Source organism: Oryctolagus cuniculus, chromosome 1 (genome assembly GCF_051225735.1).
Source record: "Oryctolagus cuniculus isolate XC-2025 breed Fujian yellow rabbit chromosome 1, ASM5122573v1, whole genome shotgun sequence".
Lineage (NCBI taxonomy): Eukaryota > Metazoa > Chordata > Mammalia > Lagomorpha > Leporidae > Oryctolagus > Oryctolagus cuniculus.
In genome coordinates, this window is record NC_142867.1 from 236,102,557 (window position 1) to 236,126,154 (window position 23,598).

The window sequence follows — 23,598 nt, forward strand, 5'->3', positions numbered from 1 at the left end:
GGCCGTCCTCGCTGTCCCAGTTCGGGAGCAAACGTCCCGGAGTGGCCCTGCTGGAGCAGACCACATGCCCAGATGCCCAGGGTCCTGCCAGAGGCCTGGTCTGCGGCCGCCGCCTGCTGAGCCAGGACCCCCTCCGATCTGGCCCTCGCTGTCCGGGAGCCGGCGCTCGGGGCCAGGCTGAGTCTGCGAGGTGAGGGTGCCAGTGCCCCTCGCCCATCTGGGTGCCTCACACGGCGTCACACGGCCGCCAGCTGGCCCCAAGCGGCTTAGCAGGACGCCATCTGTCCTGGAGGCGGCCGGCCCAGTCCTGAGTGGGGTGCACTTGTCCTTGGACCTGGCTCCGGGCCCCCACGTCTCCCAGGCCCAGCACCAACAGCTATGGTGACACTCGGGAGGCGGCGCTGGGGGCGGCAGCCAGGGGCTGCGCCTCGAGCCTGAGGCCGGCTCTGGGCGGTTTGGCAGAGGGGGACCCGTGTCAGGTGTGGGACAGGGTGGAGAAAGGGGGGACAGTGCCAGCCGGGGCCGGGCGAGGGGAGCCCCGTCCGTCGGTGAGGAACTGGGGGGGAGGCAGGAAGCGAGGGCCCCTGAATCCTGGTGCCGCCCCGCAGCCACGGGCAGCAGCACTGGCCGACCCCTCGGCCACAGGGCGTCCCGCAGCCCCACCCCTGCCGGGCTGCACCGCGCACACACGCACACACGCACACACGCAGCCTTCTGGTTTTGTTTTTTTTCCTTTTCTTTTTATTATGAAAACCAAACAAACGCCCAGGAGAAGGGTCAGGATTAGCAGAAACATCAAAGGACCCGCCCCAGCACTCGTCCCGCCGGGCCGCGGCCAGTGTGCCGAGGACGCGCTACAGCTGGGCGGACGCGGCCGGGCGGGGCGGGCGGGGCAGGTCAGCTTGCATGCACGCCGCACAGAGAGGAACATCTTCAATACAAAACAAACTCCCGGGAGCGCCGGGAACCCCCCAGGCCCCGGCCCAGGAACAAACGCACTGCCACCCCGCCCCGCGCAGCACTGGGGGCCTTGGCCCCCCCGGGGGGGCACCTCCCCAGACCCCTCCCGGCCTGCGCGAGTCCTTAGTCACAGTCTACGTTTCCATCACAGATCTGCTCAGAAAATACCTTTGAGAACCAAGGGTAACTTTAAAACCGGGCTTGTAAAATCCATTTACATTCTCCTTAGGGACAGAACTCACAGGTGTCCCGCGCGGCCGGGGACCCTGCGGCCCTGCCCCTCCAGGCGGCGCCACCCACTGCCGCTGCGCCCATCACGACTGCGGGGGGGGGGGGCTCCCACGCACAGGGAGGGGCCCCGACCAGGGCGGCCTCGGGAGAAACAGGATCAAGCGTCACCTTCCGTTAAACTCTGTATATTATTATTATTATTATCTTTACAATCGCAAGTTACAAATCGAGACAGCTTTACTATACATTTTCTCTCTCAGATTACAAAGTTTATATAACTGGGGGGTGGGGGGAGGAGGGGGTGCCCTAAACTGATTTCCTTGAAAAACAGACCCGGGGAGACCAGGAGGGAATACAAAACAGACAAAAAATAAAAAACCAGAATGTGCTGTAGCTCCGCGCCGCCAGGCCCACCCATGACGAGCCGCGAGGCGGAGCCGGCGGCCGGAGCAGGCACTAGCACCTGGAGGGGGCCCCGCCGCCCCCGCCGCCCCGCCAGGCCCGCGGCCCCCACGCCTTCCTGGCGCGTGCGTTTCTTTCTTTTTTTTTTTTTTTCTTTTTTTCTTTTTTAAAAATGACCAATGATGTTAATAAATAAAGTATTTATATATACATAGAACCGGGGACGCGGCTCCGGCGGCGGCTGCGAGCTGACCGGCTGGGGACACAACGGGGCTGGACTCGTGTAGAAAATTGCTGAGCCTTACAAAAAAAGTCTTTTTTCTTTTTTTCTCTTAAATCTTCTTTAAGTTGAGGTAAAAAGTTTCAGTGTCTGGAAACCCGCACGCTCGCCGCGCACGCAGCCGCCCCGCCCTCGCTGCTGGGGGCGGGGCCGGCGGCCCAGGAGCAGGTGCGCCCGGCTGCCGGCGGCCGACAGGGGCCCGCGCCCGGCCCGCGCGGCAGAGACAGCACCGGTTTGCAAAGCCATCAGCTTCCAAACGCAGCCACGGCGGCGCCCGGCGTGAGCTCCCGGCGGCGGGCGCGGGGTCCTCCGGCGCGCGCCCGCGCCATGTCTATGGTTACAGGGCGGCGGCGGCGGGCGTCCTCTCCACGCGGTCCGTGCAGAGTTCACGCCGTCCCCTGGAGCCGAGGCTCCCGCGGGAGCACCGCCCGCGGGCCTGTCCACGCGGGACTGGAAGATACCGTAACACTGAGAATCAAGCCTGCACGCCATGAACAGAAGTAGTATATTGACCACAGAGGGGACGGGCGGGGTCTCGGAGGGCCGCGTCCTCACTCCGAGTCGCTGCTGTCGGAGCTCGAGCCGCTGGAACTGCTGCTCCCCGACTCCGAGGAGCTGCTGCTGCTGAGCCGGGAGGGGCCCCCCGGGGGCGCCGAGCCGGACTTCTCTGCGGGCGACACGGGGGGGGGGGGGGGGGGGACAGGTGCTCACCGACGGCGCAGGGCAGCCCCCTCCCGTGTGCCCCGGAAGCCCGCAGGCGCTAACCCTACGGGGAGCCCAGGGCCTGCCCCGGGCGGTCAGGCTGCTCCCCCAAGCTGAAGACCCCGGCGGCACACGCAGTGGGCGCGGCGGCCCCTGCCCGGCCACAGCTGGGCGCGGCGGGAGGCGTGGTCACAGACGCCCGCCCGCCCGGGGGCACCTGTCCATGCTGCTCTGGAACCCGGCGCCCCAGAGAGGGAGCCGAGGTCTCACCCGCGGGCACGCGCGGGCACGCACGCGGCCAGGCCCTCCCGCCGCGGTACCTTTCCTGGCCGGCTTCTTGCCGCCGCTCAGCTGCCCGCGCACGTCCTGCAGCCGCCGCTCCAGCTCCCTCTCCTTCTCCTGCGCCAGCTCCTCCTTGGACTTGGCCGCCTGCTTCTTCCCGCTGCCCGCTGAGGGTGGACGGACGACACAGGCTGGGCCGGTGCACCGGCAGGGCCAGGCCGGCCGCCCCATGCAGAGACGGACGCAGAACCCCGCCCCCACGCGGCCCTCATCAGGTGCGAGGCCGCGTCTCCGCCCCTCACGGGAGCCCCGAGCGGGACAGGGCCACTCCGGCTCCACCAGCAGCAGGTGCGGCGGGGGCAAGGGTCAGCCGGCAGATCCCTCCCCACGCTGAGCCACGAGGCTGCCGCGGTCCTGGAGCTTGGCCTCCATCCCCTGTGACCACATCCAAGTCCACCGTGACCTCCCATGGGCCAGACGGGCTGTCCAAGAGGAGGAGGCCGCCCCTTTCAGAGCCAGAGGGGAGGGGCGCGCTGGGCGGCCCCAGCAAGCCCTGGACGGCCGGGGCTGCCCGCCCTCCCGCGCGGGACTCAGGCCCAGGCAGCCAGATCACCAACTCGGGGACAGGGGGCTGGGGGAAGCAGCCGGCGCCCACGCCGGCCCGGGGAGGGCTCGGCACAGAAGGGCCCGGCGGGGCCCTGGGGGGGGGCGACTCACACAGCGGCTTCCGCTGCTTCCGCTGCAGGCAGGACTTGACGTAGCGCTCCAGCTCCCGCAGCGTGGTGGGCTTCAGCGTCTCGAAGTCGATCTCGATCTCATCGGGGTTGGAGTCGCGCAGCGAGGGCTCCCGGGACTGGATGATGTGCACCACGCGGCCCAGCTTCTCCCCCGGCAGCCGGTTGATGTCCAGGCTCAGCTGCCGCTTCTCGTCGTAGCTCATGGGCAGGCCCTCCTCCTCCTCCTCCGAGTCGTAGGACGCCGACGCCTGCTTGCCGCCTTTCTTCGGCTGTCTGGGGCGGGGGACACGGGCAACAGGGCGTCGGGCCTCCTCCCGAAGCAGCGCCCTCCCCGGGGTCTTGCCGGCTGCCACAGGCTGACGCCGCGTCTCAGACTCCGCAGGCGAGAGCCGACGCCGAGCTCACGTCCCCCGAACGGAGGCAGCAGAAGGGCAGCGTGGGGACGGACAGAAAACAGGACACGGCGGCGGGACCCCCATCACGGCGGCGGGACCCCTGACGCGGCGGCGGGACCCCCATCACGGCGGCGGCGGGACCCCCATCACGGCAGCGGGACCCCCATCACGGCAGCGGGACCCCCATCATGGCGGCGGCGGGACCCCCTTCACGGCGGCGGGACCCCTTTCACAGCGGTAGGACCCCCTACACGGCGGCAATTATGCTGAACGTCACTGGACCGAACGTGCTGAACCGTGCCATGAGCCGGGCGGGGAACGCGGCAGGAGGGGAGGAGACGCAGCGCCCGATTCACTTCCGACAAAGCCGATGGGAACAGGGGCCGCGGGGAAAACGGGGGCTCAGCACACACGGCCAGGGAGACGCCCCCGTCCTGAGGCGTGCGCACCCGAAGACCGGGCTTCGCGATGCACCAGGCGACACTTGACACGGAAGGGAAACAGAAAAACCCGCGTCTGCGGGGCAGGAACTCCCTGGGTGACCGGGTCGGCAGGAGGCAGCGGCTCAAGCGATGCCCGTTCCCGTCTGGGTCCCGGGGATCCGCCCACACCAACATGCATGTCATTCCCCCGGGGACCAGCAGAGCGCACACGCCCCCAGATCCCTCTCGCCCTGAAGGGATTCGACCGGAGACCAGGAACCAGTTACCCCCCCCCCCTCAATTCTGCAACTGAACACCACAATGCCAGATGACCCACTGGGGTCGAAGGAGGGAATCAAAGCCAAGTTAGAAAATATTTTGAAATACAGGAAAATGAAGTCACAACAAATCAAAACTGGCTGCACCAACGCAAGCTCAGGTGAAAACTTACAGCACTAAGTGCGTTTATTAGTCTCGGGGCCGGCGCTGTGGCACAGCAGGTAAAGCCACCACCTGCAGCGCAGGCATCCCATACGGGCGCCGGTTCGAGTCCCAGCTGCTCCACTTCTGATCCAGCTCTCTGCCGTGGCCTGGGAAAGCACTAGAAGATGGCCCAAGTCCTTGGCCCCTGCACCCGTGTGGGAGACCCAGAGGAGGCTCCTGGCTCCTGGCTTCAGATCGACGCAGCTCTGGCCGTTGTGGCCATCTGGGGAGTGAACCAGCGGTTGGAAGACCAACCTCCCCTTCTCTCTCTCTCTCTCTCTGCTTCCCTCTGCAGCCATGCGTCTCAAATAAATGTTAAAAAAAAAAAAAAAAAAAAAAGGCCTCAAGCCAGTAATGTACGCTTTGTACGCTTCTACCTTAAAAGCTAAAAAAAGATCAAAGCACGCCTAAAACAAGCAAGCGGAGGTAAGAAGGCCAGAAAGGAACGAACGAGAAAACAGAAAACCAACGGTGAGACGCCGGCCCTCTGCAAGATCGACTGGGCAGCACCGGAGTCACCGAGAGAAAGCCACAGGCCGCCGGCAGCAGGAGAGCAGCACCCGCCCCCACCGACGGGGGCCGGCCAGCGCCACGCCACCACGGCTCACCGTCAGGACAGCGGGGGTCACACCGAAGACCTCCCACAGCCAGAGCCGTGGGCCCAGCAGGCTGCCCGGGCACGGACACCCAATCCACAAACGCACCCGGAGAAGCAAGACAGGGCGCCTCCCGGCACTCTGAAGGGTCCCAGGCTCCGGGGTATTATCCCCCCACCCCCACACATTTGGGAGAACCAGCCAAAGCCAGCCAGAGGCAGGCGGCAGCCACCTGGCCCTTGCGCTCACCGCTCCATCAACAGCCGGCCCCAGACCGGCTCCCAACCACGCCTTCCTCCTCCCACCTGTACCCACCAAGGCCCACCCACGCCAGCCCCCAGAGCCGTCAGAACCCTGGCTCCATCCCCACTGTCCCCACAGCTGCGTGCACACAGCTCCCCCGCTCCTGCCCCTCCCCGGCTCACCACACCGGCCAGGACGCGACTCCCCGCCCGTGTGCTCAGAGCAGCACCACAGACCACCTCAAGGAGCCCACCAGCATGGACCCCGGCCCCCAGGCCGCCCTCTCCCGGCCTCCGCGGCCCGTGCCTGCGATTCCTGGCTCTCAGGGACCTGAGGCCCCATGTGGCCAGGCCAGCCGCTCACCAACAGCCCTGGGCACCCGCGGTGCTGGGTGACCGGGGCAGCACCCAGCGCACGGCAAAGCCCGCCTAAGAAGCCGGGACGGCCCAGACAGGCCATCCGCCAGGGCACCTGCCCTTGCCCCTGCCCGAGCAGAAACAGGTGCCCGGGCCCCAGGGAGGTCGGCGGCCAGCGGCCCAGGTCAGGGAAACCTCTCCAGAGCGCCAAGGCGCAGAGGTCAGCACTCAGGGCGGAGGCCGGGCCCACGGGTGCTCACAGGCCCTACAGCCGCCCCTCCCCACCCCAGGGCCTCCCCAGCCCCTCCAGCTACCCCGCCCCCCACCACGGGCACTCGCAGGCCCCCCAGCCGCGGCGCGCACCTGCCGGCCGCCGCGGTGCTGTTGGCCTTCTTGGCGGGCGCCTTCTTCTGTGGGGCCTGCTTGGCGGGCGGCGCCGCTTTGGCCTTCTTGTCCTCCTCGGCCTTGGCCCTGTGTTTGTCCTTGTCCCTGTCCTTCCTCTTCCTCTCCTTCTCCTTCTTCTCCTTCTTCTTCTTTGGTTTGTTCACGGGCGCCTGGGACAGGGCGGCCAGCTGCTCGTGCACGGCCTTCAGCTGCGAGAGGGTGGGTGGTGAACGGGGGCGGCCCCGGGAGGGCCCCGCGTGCGCGCGCCCCCCGCCCACCACCCACCGCGTGCCCATCGCCCACCGCGTGCGCGCCCACCGCGCACCACCCACCGCGTACGTGCCCACCGCGTGCGCGCCCCCCGCCCACCACCCACCGCGTGCGCGTGACCACCGCCCACCACCCACCGCATGCCCACCACCCACCGCGTGCGCGCCCACAGCCCACCACCCACTGCCCACCGCGTGTGTGCCTACCACGTGCGCGCCCACTGCCCACCGCCTGTGCCCGGGGATACCCGGGGCGGCCCCCGCAGGGCCCCACGTGCACGCGCCCACCCCCGCCCCGCATGCACGCCCACCGCCCCTTCTCGGGGATCCCCGGGGCGGCCCCGCAGGGCCCCGCGTGCGCGCCCACAGCCCACCACTCACCGCGTGCCCGCCCACCATGTGCGCGCCCCCCGCCATGCCCGGGGATCCCCGGGGCGGTGCCCCCGCGCCTCACCTGCTCCTGCAGCTCGGCCAGCCTGGTGGCCCGCTCCTCCTCGGAGTCCGAGCTGCCCGAGTCCGAGGAGGTCTCCTCGCTGCTGCGGCTGCTCTCGGCGCCCTTGCTCACCACGGGCGCCGCGGGGGCCGGCAGCGCCGGCGTCTCGGCGGGCTCATCCGGCATCTTGGCGAACCTCATCTCGAAGACGTCCTGGGGGAAGACCGGGCCGCTGAGGACCCCGGGCCCGGCCCCCGCCCCACAGCTCCCACCGTGGGGCTGCAGCTGGGGGAGGGGGAGCCGCCGGACCCCGCCCCCGCAGCCACCCGGCCGAACAGACTGGGCCCCAGAGCAGCGAATCCGCTGACCAAGGCCGGGGTGACTCGGGCTCTGCGGGCGCCCTCTAGGTGCCGGCCGGCCCTGCGGTGAGGGGCCCTCCACAGCGCCCGCGTGCGGGAGGAAGCCCAGAGGGACCAGCGGGGCAGGTGTGGGGGCCTCCTGGGGCAGGACGCTCAGGTCCTGGGGGCAGCAGACGGCCCGAAGCGGGGCATGGCGCCGCGCGGCTTCCTCTTCCGTCCAAGGGGGAGGCCCCTGGACGATGCTGGCGGTCAGACACGGAAACAACCCTCTGACTCCGACTTCCAAATACAGAAAAGAAAAACGCGCGCGGAAGACCTGCAGGGTCCCTCATAACAAGGTCCGCGGCGGAATCCCGGGTGCTGACCCGCACAGCACCCAGACGGCGGCAGACACGCACGCGTGCACACACGGCCACGCATACATGCGCACACGGTCACGCACACATGTGCAGTCACGTATGTGTGTGCACAGACCACACATGTACACACGGTCACGCACGCATGTGTGCACACACACAGTGAGATCCGTGTGCCTGCGCCCAGCGTCCCCGTGCCCAAGCCCAGACCCGGACGCCGCGCCTTCTTTGGGGCGGCCGAGTGTTCAGGTTCTCAGTGCACCCGTTTCTCTGTCGTCACAGAGCAGAAAGCCCCACGTGTCACGTGACGCCACAGCTGCCGGCCACGGGAGAGTCCCCCTGCAGTGGCACAGCGCAGCCGGCTTGGGGGAGGGGTGCTCCCTGGCCCCACGAGCCTGCTCTCGCAGGGACGCCGAGCCGAGTGGACGGGAGGTGCCTGTGTCCCCCAGGCGCCCTGGCACGGCCCCTCGCTGCTCTCTCGGCCTGCGCGGCCTGCGTTACCTGTAGCTTCCTGGCCATGGCCACCACCTCGTGGTCCGGAGGGTTGTACTTGTAACAGTTGGAGAACATCAAGCGGACGTCGGCGGCGAAGCCCTGTGCGTCCGGGTACTCGCGGCTGTCCATCTTCCTCTGCAACACACACGGGCGACGGTGTGAGCAGCCCGGCGGGCTCCGGCCGGAACCGGCCCGCGGGCGGCCCCTGCTCGCTGGCCAGCCAGGCCCCGGCTCCCAGCGGCCCTAGCGGGGCGGGGGTCTGGGCTGCAGAAGCGCACGCTCCGCCCCGGCCGGGGAATGAGGCACTGGCCAGGAAGAGCACCAGGCCCTGCGGCTGCCACCGGCCCCGCCCCGCGCACCCCGGAATCCAGGAGGCTGCTTGTCTGTGGGTGACATCGGGCCTCGCGTGTCCCGCAGGACACCACCATGTCCCAGGGCCCAGCCGGAGCCAGCAGCCTCCGACCGCAGGGGACAAGGGCCAGGCAGGCGGTCCTTGGGGAGGGGGGAGGCTGGGGACGTGACCCACATGGCCCCCAGGCCTGGCGGGGAGGGACTGGCACGTGGGTGCAGGGCAGCCTGCGGGTTCTGAGGCTGGGGGACACTGGCGGGCCCCCGCGATCTCCCCTGAGTGCTGCATCTTCAGAATCTACCAGGAGGCATGCAGGGATGCCACCCCTAACGCTGCCCGAGGTCCGTCCACACCCGCAGCGGCGGGGGCCCCTGCGTGCCCCTCGCGCCTGCCCAGGCCGTGACGGAGACGGCGGGTTCCCGGCAAAACAGAGCCGACTCCCTAAGGTTTCAGGAGCTAAGCAGAGCCTCTGACCAAAATGGGATTTGGCGGAACCCCAGGCCGGGCCCGACACCCCAGAAACGCACACCCCCAGGCCTCGGGGGCGGGCCCGGAGGCTTCCGGAAGCTTCCAGAGGCTGCACGCCCCAGTGCTCAGGTTCCTCACCCCAGGCGGGCCCCGGCCAGACCACCAGGCACCTGACGCCCAGGGTCAGCCCAGCAGAGAGACGCCACTCATCGGAAGAGGCTGAGTGACCAGGACCGGCCTCTGCGGGCCCCGGACCCACACGGGAAATGATGGGGGGCGGGGGGCAGGCTACATGTGCCCCACAGGCCAGTGGGCCCGGGCTCTCCCTGGAGGGCAGGGGTGCCGGGTGGGAGCCCAGGGTAGACCCCGCTTGCTGTCTCTGCTCGGAGCTGACAGGGAGTCCCTGCAGACAGGGAGGGCTGGCCGCAGGGCCTCAGCTCCGCCCCTCCAGGGCCTGCTGCCGCCCGGGTGGCGGCCAGAAGCCAGGCCTCCCCGTGGCCACCCCACTGTCCTCTCTGCTGCGGCAGCCACGTCCAGGGCCACAGGGAGGCTCCTGCCAAGCCGGCACCTCAAGGGCTTCGGGCCGGGCGCCGGGAAGCAGGTGTGTGACGTCAGCACCCCCGGCTTGCCTGCGACCCCGCCCCTGCCCCTCCCCAGCCATGGCCGGGGCCGGGCCTCCAGTGAGAGGGCAGGTAGGCAGGCTCGCCTGCGACCCCGCCCCTCCCCAGCGCGAGGGCGGGCGGGCACCGGAGAGCAGGGGAGAGCAGGTGCGTGGCGTCAGCGCCCCGCTCGCCCGTGACCCCCCCCCGCCCCCCCAGCGAGGCGGGCGCAGGGAAGCAGGTGCGTGACGTCAGCGCCCCGCTCGCCCGTGACCCCCCCCGCCCCCCCAGCGAGGCGGGCGCAGGGAAGCAGGTGCGTGGCGTCAGCGCCCCGCTCGCCCGTGACACCCCCCCCGCCCCCCCAGCGAGGCGGGCGCCGGGAAGCAGGTGCGTGCCGTCAGCGCCCCGCTCGCCCGTGACCCCGCCCCCGCCCCGCCCCCCGGCGAGGCGGGCGCACTTTGACGGTGCTGAGGTCCATGGGGTGCTTGATGATGTCGTGGTAGTCGTGCAGCTCCAGCGCCTCGGCGTCCACGGGCTTGTAGAAGGGCCAGGCGTAGGCCGCGTGCTTCTTGGACAGCATCTCCTTCAGGATGCTGTCACAGTGGCGCAGGTGCTCGGACAGCTTGCCCCGCTTGCCGGCGTGCTGCGGCACCTCGCCGTCCTCCAGGTCCTTCCTGGGCGGCTTGATGGGGCGGCCCCCGCTCTCCCGCCGCCCCACCGCCTTGGCCTGCTTGGGCTCGGACAGCGGCGGGGGCGACTCGCTCCGGCTGGCGGTGATGGCCGAGGTCGTGGGAGTGGTCGTGTCCGCTTTCCGCTTCACGCCCTTCTTCTGAAAGGGCGAAACCACGGGTGAGCGCGGGAGCAGGGGCCGGCTGGGAGAAGCACCTGCCGAGCCCGAGCCTGGCGACCCCGTGCACGGCCCGCGGTGTGGGACACGGAGGCTCAGGGGGCCGCGTCGCTGTTCCCAGGTCCCACGGCTGGCGGCCCGGGCTCCTGTGAAACCTGCCCTCCCCCAGCACGGGCGCCGGGGCTGGACCACGCGCTGCAGCCCGGAGCCGCGTGAAGGGCCACATGCAGTTCCCGGCCCCCCAGGCCGGGCCAGACCAGGGCGGGAATTCCCTGCTCTGAGAGCGGACGAGGGCTGAAGCCGGCACTCCGAGGACAAACACAAGCGGGGCAGGCCACAGCGGGATGGAGACCAGGAAGTTGGCGGCTCGTGCTGCCATGGGTCCAGGGGAGCCCCTGGGGCTGGTCTCAGGCACGGAGAGACCCAAGCCTTAGGGGTGTGTGCGGGGGGCAGGGGTGTTGGGGCCGCGCCAGGCGCAAACTGAGGGGGCACTCAGGGCGGTGGGCCCCTGGGCAGGGCTCCTGTGCACCTGAGCGTGGGCACACGGCCAGCCAGCGGGAGCCCCGGGCTCCCAGGCTGGGGCCAGCGGCTTCACGAGTCAGCCATGCCAGGTCTTGGCCCTCAGACGGGCAGGCACGTGAGCCGGCTCCCCAGACACTCAACAGGCGCCCGCAGGACGCCACAGTGCGAGCCGGGAGCAGCGCGGACCCCGGGGGAGCAGGGGGGCGGCGTTCCCCTGGGAGAACCACTCACGCCCTCTGAGCGCCCGCTTCCACACCTGGACGATGGGGCGGGCGCTGCCTGCCCGAGGGCTGCTGTGAGGATCAAACTGAAGACAAGACGCGGGAGCCTGGCAGGGCCCCCCGGGGGCGGGACTTCCTGCTCACAGCTTCCCCACTGAGCCCGAGAAGTTCAAGTTCAGCCCAGCCCTCCCCAGCTGTATGACCTGCAGCGCCCCAGCCTTGGGCTCTGCTCCGTGTCTGCAGCCAACAGGCCGACCTCGAGGGGCACGGCGAGACCCTCTCCCAGGGGCCGGCGCTGGGAGGGCGGCTGCAGCAGAGCCTACCCCCCACCTCTCGGGACCCAGGACCCCCAAACCAACCTCGGCACACGGCCACCCCCGGCGATGCTCACCTTGACGACGGGCGGCGTGGGAGGGACCACGGGGACGATGGGTGTCGCGGGAGGAGGGGGGGCAGCAGCCGGGGGGACGGGGACCGACGTGACGTTCGCTGTGATGGTTGGGACGGGGGTGGCAGCAATGACGGGCGTCTGGGAGACGGTGGGGGGCACGTTCTGGAAGGGGGCTGCTGGGGAGACGGAGGAGACGGCCGCCACCTGGTGCGTACCTTCAAGACAGGGGTGGGGCGGGGGGAGGGGTCACTGGCAGGCTCTACCAGGGGCGAGGTGTGAGGGGCCAAGCTGCCGGCCAGAGCAGCCTGTCCCTCCCGGGCCCCCAGTCCCGCATACCGAGGGCAGGGCCCGGCCCGGCCCATGGCCAGAGATGAGTGGATGCAGACCAGGAGGCGACAGCCAGCCTCACGGCCTGGGGCCCCACGGACTCTCTTTGTTAACTGCCCATCTCATGTCCAGCACAGACGGCCGGGGGTGGGCTGTGCCACTGGGCCGTGGACACACGCATCTGCCTCCCGGGCTCCCACGCCAGGGCTCTCAGGCCTTGGGGCCGGGGACACGGGCTCTTCCCACAGGGTCGGCCCCAGCACCCTCCTGGGCCCCCATGCCACGCGCAGCCGAGTCAGGCACCTGGCGGGCTCGCCAAGGCGGGGGAAGCTGCTGGCGAGGCTCGGGACGGGGGCTCAGGCCCGGCCCGCCCGCCTCCCCTGTACCTGCGCTCGGGGCTCCCGCAGCGGGCTTCCGGCCTTTGCCCTTGGGGGCGGGGGGCAGTAACTCGACCTCCTCCTGGGGCATCTGGGCCACCTTCTGCAGAAAGATTTTCTCTAAGGCTTGGGCCATCAGCACTATGTCATCTGTGGGCTGAAGACACAGAAGGCCGGGTCACACGTCGGCAGAGGACGCCGCAGGGCCCAGGCGGCCCGCTCGGAGCGTGCGGAGCGAAACCAGCCTTCCCCGGGCCTCGGGGAGAAGCACAGGGCCTCCCCGCAGCCCAGAGTTCCCGCTGCCGCTGCCGCTTCTGCGGGGGGGGGGTGGCGCACAGCACCCCCACCACTGAAGCCGCCCGCCGCCTCCCGCACCCGTGAACCCACACCTGTTTCTTTCAGACTCCCGAGTGGAGCAAGGGCGCCACAGAGCCTCTGGGGAGCTCGGCCGCACACGGGCAGCTGAGAGCCCACCCGCTCCCCTCGCTGTCACTGTAGCAGTGTGTGACCCCCCTCCCCTGCTGTCACTGTAGCAGTGTGTGACCCCCCCTGCTGTAACTGTAGCAGTGTGTGACCCCCTCCCCTGCTGTCACTGTAGCACTGTGTGACCCCCCTCCCCTCGCTGTCACTGTAGCAGTGTGTGACCCCCCCTCCCCTGCTGTCACTGTAGCAGTGTGTGACCCCCCTCCCCTGCTGTCACTGTAGCAGTGTGTGACCCCCCTCCCCTGCTGTCACTGTAGCAGTGTGTGACCCCCCTCCCCTCGCTGTCACTGTAGCAGTGTGTGACCCCCCTCCCCTGCTGTAACCGAGGCACTGTGTGACCCCCCCTCCCCTGCTGTCACTGTAGCACTGTGTGACCCCCTCCCCTGCTGTCACTGTAGCACTGTGTGACCCCCCTCCCCTGCTGTCACTGTAGCAGTGTGTGACCCCCCTCCCCTGCTGTCACTGTAGCAGTGTGTGACCCCCCTGCTGTCACTGTAGCAGTGTGTGACCCCCCTCCCCTCGCTGTCACTGTAGCAGTGTGTGACCCCCCTCCCCTGCTGTCACTGTAGCAGTGTGTGACCCCCCCTCCCCTGCTGTAACGAGGCACTGTGTGACCCCCCTCCCCTGCTGTAACCGAGGCACTGTGTGACCCCCCCTCCCCTGCTGCAGCTGCGGCACTGTGTGCTCCCCCCGCTGCAGCCGCGGCGCCCCCCGGCCTCACCTTGTTGTAGATGTAGCAGTTGGTGAACATGGTGTTGAAGTCCTGCATGCACTCGCTGGCGCTCCAGTAGTAGCTGTTCTCCAGCCTCTTCCTGATGGTGCCCATGTCCATCGGGTTCTTGATGATCTTGTGATAGTCCTGAGAGGCGTTTCCAGGGCGTCACCAGCGCCCCACAGAACCAACCCCCCTCCTCTCCCCAGGCAGCGGCCGCACGCCAGGCACCACGTGGGGGGCCCACCGGGGGAGCCCCACGAGGAGGAGGAGGAGGAGGAGCCGTGGAGGCGGCGGGCCAGCTGCTGGAGGACCCGCCAGGGCGTCCACAGCCTGAGCTGGGCCACCCACACTTCTAACGCTCAGGGTTTCTCCACTCGGGTTCAGGTCAAAACCCAGCACGCGCCTGAAGACGGGCTGCACTGACACTGTCCGATGTCAAGCGGCCGCCTCGGGCAGGCTGCCGGTCACCCTGTGGGACGCTCGGCCCCGGCCAGGGCTCAGCCGGGTGGACACAGCTCCGAGAGCCCTCACCCCGCCCAGCCTGGAGGTACATGGACTCCCACACCCTGCACCTGGGGACCAGCTGCCCTCCGCTCGGCCACACCCCCGAAGGCCCTGTCCCCGCCCCCGTGGGCCACCCTGGGCGTGGGCGCCGCCCTCACCGAGCCCAGGGCGGCTGAGCACTCACCGGCAGGTTCAGCTTGATGGCGTCCACGGGCTGGTAGAAGGGCCAGGCAAACTGGTGCTTCCAGAGCGTCTTCACCACCACGTTCTGCATGTACTGCAGCTGGTTGGTCTTGCGGCCCGGCTTGCTGGGGTTGGAGACCTCTGGCGGGGGGGGGTTCACAGGGCCCGGGGCCGCTGGGATCCCCGGGGGGGCGACCGCCGTGGTGGACATCCTTCGGCAGCTGGCTCACTTCCTGCCACAGCAGCGGCGGCGTGCAGGGGCCCTGGCTGCGTCTACGCTCCCCAAGGAGGCTCGACGTCCCATTTCCGGGCCCAACCAGGCAACACCTGCAGGGGACGAGGGACGGCTCAGAGGGGCCGTCACCCCCCGGCCGCCTGCTGGGTTCCACCAGCTCACCTGTCACGGGGCGATGCCCCCCCCGCAGAGCGGTGGGGGGTCGCCGAGCACGAGTCCCCTGCTCCCGGGCAGGGGTACAGAGTGAGCGGCGGGGGTCGGACGAGCAGGGGCTCGGCTCTCCGGGCCCACCGCCCACCCTCTGGTCAGGCGCGACTCCCTCCTGCTGGTCCCTTCGCTCCTGGCCGTGGCAACCTTCACAGGGACGCACGCTTGGAGAGCGACAACCAGCACCCAAGAGGGCCGAGACGGGCAGACAAGCAGACGAATCGCGAACCCGGGGTGCAGACCCGGTCGGCACAGTGCCTTCTGCGCGAGACTGCGGGCACGAGATTCCAACGTAACCGGGAGATCCGGCTCTGGGGTTTGTGATGGCGGCCCAGCCCTCGGCCAATCAGGACAGCAAGAGGGGGCAGCAGGGACCATGCTGGCCCGACTCCTCCGCCTCCTGGGGAGCGAACCAGGGCTACGGTGGTCCTCCTCCGGCCTGGCCTGCCCGTGACGGCGGCCACCGCTGCCCGGCAGGTCCCTGGAAACACCGGGATGACCCCAGAGCCCCAGGAGCAGCGGGCAGCAGTGGGGGCAGCGGGGCACCCCACACCCACAGCCACGTCCCGGTCGGAGGTGGGGGCTGCGTGGCGCTGTGTGGGACCTGGTTCCCCCTCTGCCGGGAAAGGCCGCCAGGACAGCTGGGCGGCCCACCCCACCTGCGGGCTCTGCCACCACCCAGCCTTCTCTGTGCACATGTCCACCGTCTAGGCCAGTCGGGGCCCAGGGCTCCCCATGGATCAGCGCAGAGGGGCTGGCTCACGCCAACAACACAGAGGCCCAGAGAACGCGGGCTGGGCCCTGGAATCTGCCCCCGGGGGTGCATTTATACCACAGCCCCCTCCCTTCCCTGCGCCACCACCAGAGCTGCCTGCTGCCCACAGGTCCACCCGCTCCTGGCCCAGCTCAGGGCGGGAAAGGCTTCGGCCAGCAAGCCTGCGGCCGCCCTTCATCCAAAGGATGCTCCCTGGTGTCAGCCTGGGCGCCTCACGTGCCCCTCCCAAGGCCTCCCAGAACTCCCTCCCCACCGGGAGGTGGGCAGCAGAGCAGCCCCCAGCCCTGCCCCACCCGGGGGCTCAGGCCGCCGGCAGACATCAGTCCCTGACTCACCAGCTCCCCCGGGAGGCCCCATGCCTGACACACTTCTGGGCCCAGGGACCCCAGACGCTGCGCACGGTGCTGGGCCAGCCTCCTCAGAGCGCGGGGATGCGCGGTCACGGACCAGTGTGGGACCCACGAGGGCGCCGCCGTTGCCCCTTGAAAATCAGCAGCCGGCCGGCGCCGCGGCTCACTAGGCTAATCCCCCGCCTTGCGGCGCCGGCACCCCGGGTTCTAGTCCCGGTTGCCCCTCCTCCAGGCCAGCTCTCTGCTGTGGCCAGGGAGTGCAGTGGAGGATGGCCCTAGTGCTTGGGCCCTGCACCCCATGGGAGACCAGGAGAAGCACCTGGCTCCTGGCTTTGGATCGGTGCAGCGCCGGCCGTGGCAGCCATTTGGGGGGTGAACCAAGGGAAAAGGAAGACCTTTCTCTCTGTCTCTCTCTCTAACTGCCTGTCAAAAAAAAAGAAAATCAGCAGCCAGGCAGATGTCGCCGTGCAGGTTCCAAACAGGGCGTGGCCCCTGACACCAGCACACCTGACCCGCCGCCTCCCTCCCGGGCCCGGCGGCCCAAGGACAGACATGGGCAGCCGGGCCTGGAGACAGCCACGCCAGGGAGCCCGGCTCCCCAGCCAGTGGCGTTTACGTCATCTTCCCCACGTGTGCCGCACACAGGCACGGCCACGCACCCACCCGCAGCCACGGCTCCGCTCCCACAGGGACGCCTTAGCCAACGGTCAGAGGTGGACACAAGCACAGGCACCCCCGGCTAGGCGGGAGGCCCTGCGGTCACCTGGGAGGGGCTGCAGCGGCGGGGGGGGGTCGAGGAGCCTAGGGAGCGAGGAGACCCATGGCACCCACAGGGCCCCCCTCCCCCCCAGCACCCAGAAAAGTGCACGCACATGACAGCTGTGTCTGGACGAGGGAGACCCCTCGCTCCGCAGGGCAGCGAGTGCGGCCGGCCACTGAGTGCCCCCTGCCCAGGATCTCACGGGGCCAGAGCGGGAACCTCTCCTGCACAGCCCACCCCAGCCAGACACCAACACCCACACCAGGGAGGGCCTTTCCCAGCCGCCCCCGCCACGCCCCCCGCCCCTGTCCAGCCAAGTTCGGTGTCCTGGGACAAAGCAGGCTGCTGCCGGCTGGGGCTGGCTCCTGGGGGGCTCCATTCTACAATGCAGGAGACACGAGGGGAAACGTGGGGTGCTCCCCACCTGCCGGGGGACAGGCGGCGCACGGGATTTGAGGCAGAGCCGGACAGACACGGGGCGGGCCCGGCTCAGGCTGGAAGCGGCGAGGAGGGTGTGGCCCAGCTCTGGAATCAGGGTGGGTCTCGGGACGGGTTAGAGTTTCTGAGACCGTTTACAGATTTGCACTCAAAGTGCCGGGAACGGAATGCGGCTGTGGGGTGAGCACGGGCAGGGGCCGGGTGGACAGGACTGGCCTGAACTGCTCCCCTGGGGGCTGGCATGGGGGCTCACGCACGGTGCCTCCAGCTCCACCTCCGCTCAGGGGAGACCCCACGGACGCCGTGAGCCACGTCCCTGAGCACGGCTGGAAAGCCAGGGGCTCAAACTGTGATGGCCGGGGACCAGGCAGAAGCAGGGGGTGGTGAGACCCCTCCCCCAGACCTCAAGTGCAGACACAGCCACCTGCAGCCCCGGATCCGAGACGCGGCCGGAGGGGTCTGCTTTTCAGGAGTAGAGGGGCCCTAACTCAGCGGGTTCAGGGCTCACAGACGCCGATGCCGGCCACGAGTCCGGGCACGTGTGTGAAACACGGAGCAGCGTCTCCCCGCACGCGGTACGCAGCCTACAGGCACCCTCCCTGCCCTCTGCCTCTCGCGCCAGCCGCCCTGGGGGAGGCTGCACCCAGCTGGGCACAGGGGCTGAGGCTCCAAGCCCCTCCCTGGGGCCACCTCTCCAGGCCTCTGCACAGCAGTGGGCTGGCCACGGAACCCACGCCGTGGGGCCCACACCGGCAGGGGCCGCCTGTGCCGATGCGGTGAAGAGCGAGGAGACAGCCGCCTTCGGCACGAGAGGATCCGAAACCACCGGGAGCGGAAACCCCGGTAACCACGAAGTCCCCGCCGGGCTCGGCCGAGGTCTCCGAGAGGGCCCAGGCTGGAGCGGTCGCCAGTCAGGACCCCACGGCCAGGGCCCTCAGGGGTCAGGACAAACGCGGGGGAGGTGGGGGTCTGAGCAGCCCCCGACACAGGAACCCCCCCCCCCCACCAAGGAGTCAGCAGCAGCCTCATGCGACCCCTCCGGCCTCCGCAGCCCTGGGGCCTGGGCCGGAGCAGCAAGGGGCCGGCGGGGGCACTCCAGGCTGGCCCGGTCCCAGGGCCGGGGCCCAGCGTCCGGCGTGAAAGGCAGCCCCGGCCGGTGTGGGGAGGGGCGAGGCCCTCCCAGCCACAGGGACAGCCGAAGGTCGGACACAAGGGCACCAGGAGGCTCCGAGCTGGGCGCATTCGGGATCTGAGAGGAGGGGGCGCCGGAGAGCAGCGACCCTGCAGGGGTGGCCACGCTGCCCTGGAGGCCGACCTCGTGGTGCAGGGGGAGGTGGGGAGGGCGTCCCAGCCTCAGGGGGGCCCAGGCAGCCCCACCGGCCCCACCAGCAGAAGGGGGCTTCCGGGAAGTCGCCCTGTGATGGGGGAGGGGAGTCCCCTGCCATGGCCTCAGGGGCCCCCCCACTGCCCCATCTCCCCGAGGAAGGGCCACCAGGCATGAGGCTGCCCAGGAGAAGGAGCCCGCGCAGGGCCTGAACAGGGCCACCCCGACCCTCGCCCACTCACCGCCGTGCCCGCCGCCGCGGTCAGCTCCGGCAGACCGGGAATCGGGGTCCCGGGAAGAGACCCAGGCTGAGCCCCGGCGCCCGGCCCCAGACGGTGGAGGAGGCCCCCACGGCCCACATGGCGACCAGCGGCCACTCGGCCAGCCCCCAGGCCTGCGGAAATCAGATCCGCAGGGGCAGGGCCGGCTCCAGTGACGGACGGAGCCAACTGCTTCCTCCCGTGGACCCAGGGAGGAACCGGGGGTCGGGGCCTCCAGGCGGCCCAGGAAGGGGTGAGGCCGCGTGGGCCCACAGCCCTGCACGCTGCCTCCCTCGCCTCTGCGGCCGCTCCCAGGCAGGCACCCCCGGCCTGGTTGCTGGGACACGTAGGGCCAGCACCCGGCTCAAGCAGGGACCCCAGCCTGCAGCCATCCCTGGGCCTGGCGGCTGTCCCGAGGCCCAGCACGGAGGTCCCTCAGGGACCCCCAGGCTGGACCCAAACCCAGACTGACTCCATGGCTGCATTTCTCCCACTGGGGAGCCCGCCTCTCCAGCAGGGGGGTCAGCCTTCACGTGACCCCCAAACCCCGCTGCAGCTGGCCACACCCCTCCACCCCCAAGACAAACAGAAAACACACAAAACTACCCCAAAGCCAGGACAAACGACCTCTGCCCAGGGGCCTGGCACGGCAGAGCCCCACCTCGGGAGGGGGCTCTCAGCACGAGGTAGGCCTCAGCCTCACAAGGCTCGGAGCGCCCGTGTGCCGCCAACTCCCCCTGGACACAGAATCCAGCACCAGGCACTGGGCCCAGACCACGCCGGGCACGGCCTCAACTCAGCCCTGCCCCCTGTGATGGGGAGGCAGTCACACCTCCCAGGCAGGACCTGGGACCCCGGGGGGCGGACCTGACTCGCCCCCCCATCACCCAGCTGCTTGGCCAGCGTACGGTCCCTGTAGCCGCTGTCCACTCAACACCCGACCCAGGTGCGTCAGCAGCAGGACAGACCCCACCCCCACCGCCAGCTGTTTGACCCCAGAGCTGTGCCCGCAGGTCCCTCCCTTCTGCTGGCCCCATCATCCCATTTAACAGATGGAAAGTGAGGCCCGGGGCCCGAGAGGAACAGCAGCAGCCCAGAGGCCAGGGCTTGCCCAGTCCGTGGTCCAGCTGGACACAGACCCAGCCTGTCCCCAAGTCCAGAGCCCACCAAGCCACACCTCCACACCTGCCTCGTGCCCAGCCCCCATGGCCAGCCAGCTGGCTCTGGAAGGCAAGCCGATGAGGTGAGTGGCCCCCAGGCAGCACCCCTGCCCCAGCCCCCAGCCCCGCCACGGACAGACCGGTCACTACGCCACACGCCTGGTCTTTACCAGGAGGCCCCTCCTCACAAGGGTGGTCCCTGTGACCTGGACCCCCCAGGGAGACCCCTTGCAGCTGGCAGCAAACCCTTGGTCACCTCCCGACCACCTCTGCCAGTGCCGCAAGGGCCAGGTGCCGGGGACCCCGGGAAGGAGTAGCAAGGGCAGGCGCCGAGCCCAGCGCCTCTGGCCGCACACACAGGCCCCCAGCCCGCTCCCAAGACCACACGCTCCAGCGAGGCGGCCGGAGGCCTGAAACAGACCCTGCACGCAGACACCCAGACACCCGCCCTCCCTCAGAAAGGGCCCTGTGGCATCTCAGGTGGGGCAGCCCCTGCTGCTGCCCCCTGCTGGGCTGGGCGGAACAGCGACTCACAGGGCCAGCCGGGGGCAGGGAGACCCCAGGTCCTGCCGGCGGGCGCCCAGAGACCCCACTACCGACCGTGGACAGAGGAGTCCTGCCCCGTGCCCCCGCGTCACCTGCAGAAGCCAGGGGCAGCTCGGTCCAAAATCCCAGGGGATCACCAAGCAGGAGGTGGGGGCCCTGCTGCTACCAGCTCCGGCCACTCAGCTGAGCCAGCTGCTTTCCCCCAGGGGCCTCAGGCCGGGAGCCCCACCCCCGCACACACCCTGCCCTGAACGCGCACTGGGCCCACCGCGGACGGACAGAGAGGCAGATGGACGCCATGCAGCTGTTAGGGCCTCGCTCCAAGAACTCCACTTGGGCCCCAGGGGGACGCGCTGCCACCAGGCACCAGGAAGTGGCCACCGCCGGCCTGCCTGGGGCGCAGGGTCAGGGGCGGGCATCCCGCCAGCCCGGAGGAGCGGCTGAGCGCCTCCCCACACCCCCACTTTCACTTTCCGCGGGCGCGGGCTGGCGGGAACGGTATTTACCCGTCTGGCTCCCCCTTCCCAGGCGGGCGTGAGCAAGAACTCTGCTTCCCAAACGCAGGGCAACTCTGGAAATCCCTCCTCCCACCCGGCCCGGGGGCGCAGCGGATGGGGTCTCCGGGGCAGCCTCTCCAGACCCCAGGGGCGGGTGAGCAGGAAGGTCAGAGAGAAACGCCCTCGCCCCTGGCCTGCACCGCCCCTCGCCGCCAGGCCGGTGCCTCCCCTGTCCAGCTAACACCCCCCCCCACGCCCCGCACACGTCAGGGCCCCGACCAGGAGCGGGTGCAGGGTCTGGGTCTTTATTTGCCCCCCGGAGAGCCGCGTAGCCAACTTGCACAGGTTCCAGGATCTGCTGGGAGCCGACCCAGGGGCTCAGAACAATCTCCATTTTAAAGAAAGAGCGACAGGCCACGGGGCGAACGCGGAGCTGCGTCCACCCCCCGCCCCCGTCCTCGCTCGGGAGAGGGGAGGACACGGGGCGGGGGCGATTCCTCGAGTCCCCCCCCCCCCAGCGGCCGCACAAGGCACCGCCTCTCCGTTAACTTTCCAGACAATAACCCGGCGCGACGCGGCGGGGAACGCGCCACGCGCCCCTGAGCGCCAAAGCCTGCAGTTGAGAGCAGGACCCCGCGCGCGCCGAGGGCACCCACAGCTCAGACGGGGCCAGGCCCCGGCCTGCGCCCCCCGCGCCCAAGGCCTCCGTCCCGGCCCCGGCCCCGGCGCAACTGGTGGAGAGAGGGGAGGGGCCGCTTCCCCGAGTCCCGGCTTGGCTCCAGCCGCCCACCGGGGCCACGCGCGTGTACGAGATGCGAGTGTTCCCCGGACGGGTAACCCGTGGTCACTCCGCTGCCCACGCCGCGCGGGAGGCAGGAACGGCGCTCCCGCCGCTGCCGCTTGGCCTCGCCCGCACTAAGCGCTTTTCGGGCTGGTTTCAAAACAGCAGCTGGGGGCCGCTCCTGGCGGGGCTGCGGAAACCTAGCAACTCACGGAGGCCCCAAACTCTGCGAGGCGGCCGCCCCCCAGGCCACGCAGCCCGGGCCCGGCCCCCCCCACCCCGCGCCCCGCCGCTCTCCGGGCGCGGGGAACGTGGCGCCGGCGCGCACCTTCCCCTCCGCGTCTCCCCGGATTCCTCTCCAAAAGATGGCGGGCAGAGGGAAGGGGGGAAAAATCCCTTCCGTGGAGGGCGCGCGGAGGCCGGGCTGGCGCGCGGCGCGCGGGCCGTGCCAACTCCGGGCTGCGCGCCCCGGCCGCGGCGACGCCCCCGAGCCCGGGCCGGAGGCGGCCGGGGGAGGGGGGCGCGAGGGAGCGCGGCCCGCGCCGCCGCGCTTTGTTGCATCGTGGCCGCGCACAAAGAAGGCGGCGGCGGCGGCCCCAGGCGCCCGGCGGCCTCGGACGCGCCACGGCCTGCGCGGGGCGCTCGGGGCCGCGCCCCCCGCCCGGCCCGCCGCCGCCGCCGCCCGCGCTGCCCGCCGCCCCGCGCGCGCAAGGAAGCGAGAGAAAGGCGTACTTGGCCTCGGCGGCTGCGGCGCCGTCCCTCCCGGCCCGCGCGGCCGGCTCCTCTTTGGCTCGCCGGCCCCGGCAGCAGAATAGACGCGCCCGAGCCGAGCAGGGCTCATGCGCTGCGCCGCGGCGCCTGGCGGGAGTCGTAGTCCGCGGCCGGGCCCGCGCCGGGGCTGCCCAGGGGAGGCCGCGGCGCGCGGACTACATGTCCCGGCCCCGCCGGCGCCGCGCCCCGCCCCGCCAGCCCCCGCCCCGCCGACCCGGCCGCGAGCGGGCCCGGCCCGGGGGGCGCGCGGGGGCGGGGCCGGGGGCGCCCGCCCGGGCGCGGCGGCGCTGGGGGAACCCGGGCGCCCGCCCCCCGCCCCCCGGGCCCGGGCCGCGCGGGCCTCCCCTTCCCGCGCGGCGGACGTGCGCCCGCGGGAGAGTTTCCCGGTGCCCCCCGGTTGGGGGGGTGCGTGGAGGAGCTGGGAGCGCGGCCAGCGCCCCCGGCCCCGGCCCCGGGCGACCCCGAGCCCGCGCGGGCCGCCCTCGAACCCCGGCTGCACCCCGGCGGCGCACCTGCCGGGAGCCCGTGTTTGTAAACAAACCGCGCGCCTAATGAGCCTGGCGGGGGCGCGCGCGCGGGGCGGGGGCGGGGCGTCGCGCGCGCGCGGGGCGGCCCCGCCCGGGGAGGAGCCGCGCTCGGCCGCGCCCCTCGGCCCCGGGCCCGCGCTCCGGGGAGTCGGTGGCTGGGGCGCGGAGCTGGCGAGGCACGCGGGGTGTCCCCACCGAGACCTTGACGCCCCCGGCCTCAGTTTCCCCGTTGCCAGCGAGGGACGGGATGGCGGTGACCAGGGGCCCGGCCCGAGAGTCCAGGACAGGGGCGCGCGACCCTTTCCCTGCCAGACCCCCCCCACAAAAAAAAAGCGCCGAGAAGAGGGCGGGCAGGGCTCTCCCCGGGGTCCCCACAGCCTTCCCGAGCGCCGGGGACCCCGAGTTTATTTCAGATGGGGACTTAGCGATATTCTCAGGACGAGGGCCGGCGCCCTAGAGCGCGTTCGCCTGGCCACACAGCCAGGCCAGGTGTCCCGACCCGGGCTCACGCCGGTCAGGGCGAACCGGGACCCTGAAGCCCCAGAACTTGGAAAAGCCGTCCCGGGCGAGGAGCCGAAGGTCCCCAAGTCCCGGAG

The 23,598-nt window shown here is 70.6% G+C and overlaps 1 protein-coding gene across 5 annotated transcripts; it reads right to left on the reverse strand.

The window, feature by feature from the left end:
- Positions 1-718: 718 nt before the first annotated feature.
- On the reverse strand, positions 719-23,054 carry BRD3 (bromodomain containing 3). 5 transcript variants are annotated; one of them, XM_070058820.2, is made up of 12 exons: positions 22,988-23,054; positions 14,373-14,698; positions 13,691-13,828; positions 12,496-12,643; positions 11,783-11,997; positions 10,259-10,630; positions 8,392-8,520; positions 7,197-7,388; positions 6,453-6,682; positions 3,575-3,867; positions 2,896-3,024; positions 719-2,540 (listed from the first exon to the last, which is right to left on the reverse strand). In XM_070058820.2, exons 2-12 carry the CDS (start codon positions 14,580-14,582, stop codon positions 2,425-2,427), a joined length of 2,172 nt encoding a protein of 723 aa, XP_069914921.1. In that variant the 5' UTR covers positions 14,583-14,698; positions 22,988-23,054; the 3' UTR covers positions 719-2,424. The 5 variants fall into 5 exon arrangements, with proteins under 5 accessions (XP_069914921.1, XP_069914913.1, XP_069914925.1 ...); XM_070058812.2 differs by having other exon boundaries at positions 22,437-23,043; XM_070058824.2 differs by lacking the exon at positions 22,988-23,054 and adding an exon at positions 22,437-22,573 and having other exon boundaries at positions 12,496-12,589.
- Between the last annotated feature and the right edge of the window lie 544 nt (positions 23,055-23,598).

Bases quoted from the DNA above. Each gene is read 5' to 3' on its own strand.
- BRD3 (XM_070058820.2), bottom strand. From the start codon at position 14,582: ATGTCCACCACGGCGGTCGCCCCCCCGGGGATCCCAGCGGCCCCGGGC. The intron at 8,521-10,258 runs GTGCGCCCGCCT...TGTGTGTTGCAG, and splicing joins TGGACCTCAGCACCGTCAAA to AGGAAGATGGACAGCCGCGA. The intron at 3,025-3,574 runs GTGAGTCGCCCC...GTCCACCCTCAG, and splicing joins GAAGCAGCGGAAGCCGCTGT to CGGGCAGCGGGAAGAAGCAG.